The sequence below is a fragment of the Siphateles boraxobius genome, unplaced genomic scaffold, assembly GCF_051911475.1.
Source record: "Siphateles boraxobius isolate OS27281-9 unplaced genomic scaffold, OSU_SipBor_1 72, whole genome shotgun sequence".
Taxonomy (NCBI): Eukaryota; Metazoa; Chordata; class Actinopteri; order Cypriniformes; family Leuciscidae; genus Siphateles; species Siphateles boraxobius.
This window is the reverse complement of record NW_027509200.1, coordinates 1,375,598-1,385,108: the sequence shown is the minus strand read 5'-3', so window position 1 is coordinate 1,385,108 and position 9,511 is coordinate 1,375,598. Positions and strand designations below refer to the sequence as shown.

The 9,511-nt window shown below is 42.9% G+C and overlaps 1 protein-coding gene across 1 annotated transcript; it reads right to left on the bottom strand.

Annotated features, from left to right (window-relative positions):
* Positions 1–1,647: 1,647 nt before the first annotated feature.
* On the bottom strand, positions 1,648–8,164 carry cldn1 (claudin 1). The gene is made up of 4 exons (XM_077217323.1): positions 7,857–8,164; positions 5,127–5,295; positions 3,969–4,052; positions 1,648–1,987 (listed from the first exon to the last, which is right to left on the bottom strand). Exons 1-4 carry the CDS (start codon positions 8,077–8,079, stop codon positions 1,828–1,830), a joined length of 636 nt encoding a protein of 211 aa, XP_077073438.1. The 5' UTR covers positions 8,080–8,164; the 3' UTR covers positions 1,648–1,827.
* Positions 8,165–9,511: the final 1,347 nt, after the last annotated feature.

Sequence of the window (9,511 nt, the reverse complement as noted above, 5' to 3'; positions counted from 1 at the left end):
TTCCATCCTGACTCTCTTCTGCTGTTGTCCCGGTGGAGAATGAGGGAGGAATGTGCTGCAGGTCCACACAGGTTCAACCCGGAGCATGTACACACACACACACACACACACACACACACACACACTCGATAGAGGACAAACACTTCACAGCACAACCCGCTGAATGAATCTTTAACAGATATAAAATATAAAAGCACTTCCACTATCATATATCAGCTGAACTACACTGGAAAACTGTGTAATAGTTTTGGATGTTCAGATACTTCATTCATATTCAGAGTCATTTGTAGTTGTTCCAGCGTCACCCTCAGCCGACTCTCACACTAGCTGCTTTACGTACATATGTTTTTATGCAAATCTTTCGATATCACATAAAAAACGCTGGATGGAAAGTCGATATAGGATTGAAATCTTAAAATGTGCATGAAAGACTTATGCGCATGAACTACGATGGAAACACATTTACAGAATGTATAGTTTTTAGGTGTGTTGGACATCGGCTGTGGCTGGATGTAACCGGTCGGCGAGAGTTATACACATAAAACATGATATCCGAGTTTTAAAATCAAAGATTTTAAAAGAGAACAATACATCACGGTTGTTTAAACCAATCAACATTAAGCTGTGTCTTCAGCAAGTCGTTTCCCATCATGCTTTTGATCAGCGCAGTCGGTGGAGAGCAACTGCGCGCGACTGCAGAATCCGACACGTGCGCCTTGCGCTCGCGAGAGCTTTTTCACGCACGTCAGCATGACATCAGAGCAAGGCGGACCGCACTCGGACACATTTCTAACCAGCATGCATTAGGCGCTGATCACCGGTGATCGGTTCTGCGCAGATTTTGCTCATCTCAAACAAGCCTATTGCTTCATTGTCTTGATTGTTCACAGGTGTGTCTTGTTTAGTCATCAGTCCTTGTGTATTTAAGCCCTCATGTTTGCCTTGATACTTTGTCTAGTATTGTCCCTGTAGCCAAAGTCAAGTCAAATCAAGTCAAGTCTTTATTTTGTATCTGTTCACGTTGAAATTTAATAAATACTGCACTTGGGTTCTATTAAACTCACCTACAGTGGACTTACAAAATCCCACAACACTGTGACTTTGGCTCAGCGTCAGCTGTCATTGGATAACTGGAGTAACCAGTGGACCAATGGCATCGCAGCATCTCTAATGTTGGTTTGGTGATTCTGAAAAGTCAGAGTCGAAGTGTGTGATCAGAATGATTTGGTTGAAAACCCTCCAGAAGCGTCTCACACACACGAGTGTGTTCCTGAACACCAGCATTAACGCAAGAGAACATGACAGCGTTTATTGTGTTTCGTCTGACGCTCTGAGACACACTCGTTTATGATGGAGGGAAAAACAGCCACATTGCAGAAACTTACAGTTTTATTACTGATATTTTGTGCCAGGAAGTGAAGATTTTGTTCCTCTTGAACACAATTTTAATTCATATCTTTGGATGGAGACACAGCTACTGACTCAGAGTCGGGGGGGGGGGGGGGGGGGGGGGACTATCAATTTTACTGACCAATGGCAGATAGGGGCATGTTCATTATTTCAGCTCTGGTGTCATTAGTGGAAATGACACACTTCAGCTTTACAGTAAGGATAAACTGAATAATGAATTAAAATTAGTGCAGAAAATGTATTTATTAAAATATTTTATTGAGTATTGATGAAGCAACACATTGATTTAAATCTTTTGAAACCTTGTGAGAGGTTTTGGTATTACAACACACATAGAGTCATACAAGTACATACAAAAACTGATTGGCACATCACTGGCATGCAGCAGACCGAGGTGTGTGTTCTGCTGTTCCTGATTCACACACGCTCCGCTCCTGGCCGCGCTGCTGCGCGTGTGGGAGGTGGGAAGGTTTTCCCAGCGGCTTTACTGGGACAGTTACAGCATAGCATGCTTCCACCGATGACGGTCAGCGCCGACGCTCCCCAGCCCACGTACAGAGCCTTGCCGAACTCATACCTGCCAACACACCAGCAACACATCAGCGCCTGACCCCTGAACCACATGACCATGTAGAGCCGTACACGTCACATGACTTCACCAGTGCCTGACGCCTGAACCACATGACCATGTAGAGCCTTACACGTCACATGACTTCACCAGTGCCTGACGCCTGAACCACATGACCATGTAGAGCCGTACACGTCACATGACTTCACCAGTGCCTGACCACTGAACCACATGACCATGTAGAGCCGTACACGTCACATGACTTCACCAGTGCCTGACCACTGAACCACATGACCATGTAGAGCCGTACACGTCACATGACTTCACCAGTGCCTGACCACTGAACCACATGACCATGTAGAGCCGTACACGTCACATGACTTCACCAGTGCCTGACCACTGAACCACATGACCATGTAGAGCCGTACACGTCATATGACTTCACCAGTGCCTGACCACTGAACCACATGACCATGTAGAGCCGTACACGTCACATGACTTCACCAGTGCCTGACCACTGAACCACATGACCATGTAGAGCCGTACACGTCACATGACTTCACCAGTGCCTGACCACTAAACCACATGACCATGTAGAGCCGTACACGTCACATGACTTCACCAGTGCCTGACCACTGAACCACATGACCATGTAGAGCCGTACACGTCACATGACTTCACCAGTGCCTGACGCCTGAACCACATGACCATGTAGAGCCGAACACGTCACATGACTTCACCAGCGCCTGACCCCTGAACCACATGACCATGTAGAGCCATACACGTCACATGACTTCACCAGTGCCTGACGCCTGAACCACATGCTCCATGTAGAGCCGTACACATCACATGACTTCACCAGCGCCTGACGCCTGAACCACATGACCATATAGACCAATTTCGAGCCGACGTCAGTGTTACGTCAGGGCGCTAGCTGGAGGCAAAACAAAGGGAAAACTGCAGGCGGCCAATACAAACCAGCACAGATTCGGCTACATAATAAGGAGCTTAAATGATTATTATTATTATTATTAAATGTCATCTTGTTGTGTTGTTGGGTGCAAGAATCAATGAAAAATGAATATGCTGTATCTAGAATTTTTATTTCTAGAAAATATTCCCATCATTAAAATTGCACAGTAATGTCACTCTTTACATTGTCGTCTTCTTGGCGCTGGCTAGGCAGAACTGCGGATCGTACCACACAAGTCTTGTACATGACCATTCATCACATAGTTATAGGCATCTAAAGATTTATATGCCCTCAGTTTCTCTTTACCCTCGGTTTCTCTATCGGATAGGTGTAGAGGTCAGGCCACTCAACCGGAGGTAGCCTAGCGTTAACGTTAATCCTGTCAGATCGTCCATCCATTGAGTGAGCGTGTAACGGCTACGGGTCAGCCAATCTGGTTCCGTCCGTTAAAATTAACTTTTGCAAATAACAATCGCGGTCCTGGACAGTGACTGACCTTGCACATTAAGATAAAATCGGATTTCCTTCAGTCATTGTTAAAAAACAAGCTAACAAAACTTGCAACTAACGTTAGAGAAGCGGCCAGAGGGATCGTTCTGCAACCACCTAAGCTCCGCCCACAAAAAAGTCACCATGTTTACCAACTGAAAAGGGGTCTATAGAGCCGTACACGTCACATGACTTCACCAGTGCCTGACCACTGAACCACGTGACCATGTAGAGCTGTAGAGCCGTACACGTCACATGACTTCACCATGGTTTAGGCTTATTTAAGACACAATTCAATTAATCAAAAACAATATGCGCTATAATGGATGGATTTGACAGTGTATTATTGAGCTATTAAAAATGAATTTATTAGATGTAAAGCCACACACACTGAAAAAAATGAAATATTGAACCAATTCATAAATATAATTTGAGGAAAACTAATACATTTGGCTGTAATGAATTAAGTTGGTATAAAGTATAATTTGAAGAGTGAAAGCTGTCGTCTCGTGGACTCCTGGCGCTTACCTCGAATTTGTTGGAGTGAACGGATCGAAGAACTCCCGTCTTATGTTTTCTCCATACCAGCTTGTGGCAATAAGAGCACAAACCCTTGTAGAAATAAGAAGAGGTTTGACATGAACATGCTGCTGAGTGCCTGCCTGAAAGGGGTCCTATTATGCCCTTTAATGAAGTCTTGATTTTGTTTTTCGAGTGCACTAGAATATGTTTTAATGCTTGATTGTTCAATAAAACGCATTATTTTTCACATATTTTACATTAATACATCTCCTCTCTGCCTGGACTGGTTGAAATCATTATTTTCGATGAAGCCCCTCTTTCTGAAATACGAAATGTGTTATGATTGGAAGCGTTTAGCTCATAACCGCAAGCTCTGCTCAAATGAAAAAATAATGATGTCGTCAATTTCAACGAGCCTGATTCAGACCCTGACAATGTTAACGAACAAGAGGATCATGCTGAACAGATTTCAATCATGGACTTTGCAAGCACTGATTTCACAGGACGTTTCAGAGTGGTATATTTTTTTTAATTTTCTTATATATTATAGATTTTATCCACCATTTAATCATATTTGTCGGAAAATTATGTTAATACAAACAGTAATCGATCACAACCATCTTACAAAAGCAACGGAAAACAAGCTGTTCTCCATCAAATGTGCAGCGCACAGATAAACGTTGAGGTTATAATATTCAGGAACAGTGCTTAAAATAAAATGTAACCACTCTGAGTTCGTCAGCCTTAGGAAGGTCAAACAAATGAGTTTAGGAAACGTGGAAAAAACAATGTCTCTTCAACATAGCGACAGCACTGTCTTCTCAGCTCAACCAGGTCTCGTCTCCTTTTTTACGTATTCCGTGGGCGGGGATTATTCAAATGAGGAACATTATGACTTCATAAGATCCAGAAAAATCCCGTTGTAGTCCAAACGAGCCGCTCGTTGTAGTTCTTGGAAAGTGGATTCTGTTCAATAAAATATCTCCCTTTGGAGTGGACTATGAGCTTTGTAACCTCAAACAGCAACGTTACACACTAACTAAAGTTGAAAAAGTGGAAAAGCAAAATAGGACCCCTTTAATAATATACAACTTTGTTGACCTCGTTATCATAAGCTGAGCAATGGCACACATGAGTCGTTTCTGTAATGAATATAATAGCAACATATCTGCGATGACGAAGAGGACGCCTCCAGCCAGGGCCACCTTGTTCTTCAGCTCTGTGTTGTCCGACAGGCAGGTTGTGCACTTCATCCCGACGGCGGCGATCAACAGGCCGATGCCACACAGGAAGGCGGCAAGGATCATGAGAGCGCGAGTGCCCTGAACTTCCCCTGAGAGAGAACCGAGAGACATCACATCACATCATCACATCACATCCCAATCCCATCGCATCATCACATCCCAATCACATCATCACATCCCATCACATCCCAATCCCATCGCATCATCACATCCCAATCACATCATCACATCCCAATCCCATCGCATCATCACATCCCAATCACATCATCACATCCCATCACATCCCAATCCCATCGCATCATCACATCCCAATCACATCATCACATCCCAATCCCATCGCATCATCATATACCAATCACATCATCACATCCCAATCCCATCGCATCATCATATACCAATCACATCATCAAATCCCATCACATCCCAATCCTATCGCATCATCACATCCCAATCACATCATCACATCCCATCACATCCCAATTCCATCGCATCATCACATCCCAATCACATCATCACATCCCAATCCCATTGCATCATCACATCCCAATCACATCATCAAATCCAATCAGATCCCAATCCCATCGCATCATCACATCCCAATCACATCATCACATCCCAATCCCATTTCATCATCACATCCCAATCACATCATCACATCTCAATTACTTTGTCACATCCATATCACATCCCAATCCCATCGCATCATCACATCCCAATCCCATCGCATCATCACATCCCAATCCCATCGCATCATCACATCCCAATCACATCATCACATCCCAATCCCATCGCATCATCACATCCCAATCACATCCCAATCCCATCGCATCATCACATCCCATCACATCCCAATCCCATCGCATCATCACATCCCAATCACATCATCACATCCCAATCCCATTTCATCATCACATCCCAATCACATCATCAAATCCCATCACATCCCAATCCCATTGCATCATCACATCCCAATCACATCATCAAATCCAATCAGATCCCAATCCCATCGCATCATCACATCCCAATCACATCATCACATCCCAATCCCATCGCATCATCACATCCCAATCACATCCCAATCCTATCGCATCATCACATCCCATCACATCCCAATTCCATCGCATCATCACATCCCAATCACATCATCACATCCCAATCCCATTTCATCATCACATCCCAATCACATCATCAAATCCCATCACATCCCTATCCCATTGCATCATCACATCCCAATCACATCATCAAATCCAATCAGATCCCAATCCCATCGCATCATCACATCCCAATCACATCATCACATCCCAATCCCATTTCATCATCACATCCCAATCACATCATCACATCCCAATTACTTTGTCACATCCATATCACATCCCAATCCCATCGCATCATCACATCCCAATCCCATCGCATCATCACATCCCAATCACATCATCACATCCCATCACATCCCAATCCCTTGCATCATCACATCCCAATCACATCATCACATCCCAATCCCATCGCATCATCACATCCCAATCACATCCCAATCCCATCGCATCATCACATCCCATCACATCCCAATCCCATCGCATCATCTCTTCCCAATCACATCATCACATCCCAATCCCATCGCATCATCACATCCCAATCACATCATCACATCCCATCCCATCACATCCCAATCCCATCGCATCATCACATCCCAATTACTTTGTCACATCCATATCACATCCCAATCCCATCACATCATCCCATCACATTCCAATCTCATCACATCATCCCATCCCCACATCACAATCCCATCACATCATCACATCCCATCACATTATCCCATCACATTCCAATCACATCACATCATCCCATCCCCACATCCCAATCACATCACATCATCACATCCCATCCCATCACACATGACATCACATCACATTCCATCCCATCGCAACCCATTCCTTTGTATGACATCAATTCACATCCAATCACATCCCGCATCCCATCCCATTGCATTAGCACAAATTGCATCACATCATCGCATCTCATCAAATCACATCGCATCCAATAGCATGACATCAAATCTTTATATATAAATATAGATTATACATTGTTTATGTAGTGTTTTTTTTTCAACGTTATAGATTGATGTTCCTTTTTTATATGTAGCTACTTGTTTTAGAACGTTCAGAGAACATTCCATTTTATCCTTCTTCAATCATTATGGGAACGTTACTTTTCAGAGAACGAAGAATGAAGTAACTGTTTTTTTTTAAATTGGCGAACATCCAACTAAAATTGTTTCTATAAAACATTCCAAGAATGATGTATAAATGTATGCTTTTGTGCTAACGAAGAACATTCTTAGAGACAGTCCGATATCTTTGAACGAATGTTCTATCAATGTTACAGGAAGAACCTTTGTTCATAACTTTAGAGAACCTTGTTAAAAGAAACTTATCTTTTTGTCTTCGCATATTGTTACAATATGTTCACAGTTCGAGCTCAGATCAAGATTAAAGTCTTAAACTCATAAATCCTGATGTTTTTCAGTGATCTACACATCTGCTGAAGAATTCGCGGCATTCGCCTGACTTGTCTAAACCTGCGCAGGAATAAGCGCTCACACACACACACACACACACACAGACACACACTGATGAACGGGCGCTCGCACCTGGTATCTGCAGTAGGGAGTCGTAGACTTTACACTGGAGCTGGCCTGTGCTCTGGGACACGCAGGACCGCCAGAGCCCCTCGTACACGGCCTGGGCTGTGATGATGTTGTCTCCGGCGTAGGAGGAGATCTTCCACTCGGCCATGGCTGTAGAAGCGATGAGACCCAGGAGACCCAGAGAGGCCAAGATATACCCGAGGAGCTGCAGACCCGCGTTGGCCATCAGTGCGCTGAGTTAAGCCCGCTGGAGTGAGTGAGAGGAGCTGAGAGCTGCTGACACATGAATGAACCTCCTCCAGCATCATCATCATCATCATCGTCCTCACGAGCTCAAGCCACACCTGAAGATCCGCTCGCGCCTCCTACCGCTTCACAGACACGCTCTATATACTCACTTATTGCACTGATAAAACAACAACGACAGCAAAACGTATATTAAAGAATAATTATATCACAGCAAAATAAAATAAAATAAAATAAAATAAAATAGTAGGGGTGAGCGGGGCACAAACTAACGCGCGGGGTTGTAACTTAAAACAAAAACAAACAAAAAACGTCCACACATGCCAACAGGATGAAGCTGTCAACACTAGAAAACATTGCGCCAAATTCAGAAATATTTCGAAGAAATCACTTAACATTTATTTAACAGTTGTGCCAATTTTTATCTGTGTGTGTGTGTGTGTGTGTGTGTGTGTGTTTATTTAAAATGAGACAAATCTGATATTATTTTAATCTTATATGTGTTATTTAACAGTGATATAGTTGTTTAATGCTGGTCTAACAGAGACTCTCGCCAGGTTTGCTCAGGCGGGGCATGTTGTCACACGGCGTCACAATGAGCCGCTATTAGAACTATGATATTGTATTCTATTGAGAAACCATGCGAAAAATATGCATAAAGACTGAGAGTCAATGTTCAGAAATTATTAATTATTATGATGTTTTGAACTAGGCTGTATAGCTGTGTTTTGGGATGTGTTTGTTGTCAAACTCAAAAATTTGTTTTGTTTTTAATTATAAAAAAATGACATTTTACATAAAAAAGTTAATAATTGTATTTTATTGATTTTAGTTTGATAATATTTTAATCTGGCCATATGGCCATTTTACAATGAGCACCACCTATGGGGCATGTTGTCACATTTCACTTTCATTCTTTTCACTTTCATAATGATTGAAGAATGATACAATGTAATGTTCCCTTAATGTTTACATAACCAAGAAAAAAAATGTAAAGCATGTAAAAAAACTGGACGTTTTCATGACTTGTTGTGTTTGTCAGGATAATATCAGAACGTTGAACTGTTTCAGTAATTGATGTACATGTAAGAAAATGCTGAAGATTATTTTAACGTGGCACCCGTGCGGAATACTTTTCCCAATGAGACGGTTCAACACCCGCACTTTTTCTGCAGTTTTGCCGCAGTTTTGAACAAACGCCACACAGGCCCGGCGTCAAGGGGGGGCTTGGGGGGGCTTAGCCCCCTCTATGATGATCTCAAGCCCCCCTAGCGGTGATCTGAATGATGATTATGTGACTGAGCGTTCCTGCAGGGTTTTTCTAAACACTTATGAATAAGATAACTATAAACGAGAACCGTCTGAACTGTTCTCGACTTTACCCCTTTTGTACACTGCACACGTCTGCAGTG

Coding starts and splice junctions, on each gene's coding strand:
- cldn1 (XM_077217323.1), bottom strand. CDS start 8,079: ATGGCCAACGCGGGTCTGCAGCTCCTCGGGTATATCTTGGCCTCTCTG. Junction 5,296..7,856: donor CTCCCTACTGCAGATACCAG/GTGCGAGCGCCC, acceptor GTTCTCTCTCAG/GGGAAGTTCAGGGCACTCGC. Junction 1,988..3,968: donor TTCACTCCAACAAATTCGAG/GTAAGCGCCAGG, acceptor GTGTGTTGGCAG/GTATGAGTTCGGCAAGGCTC.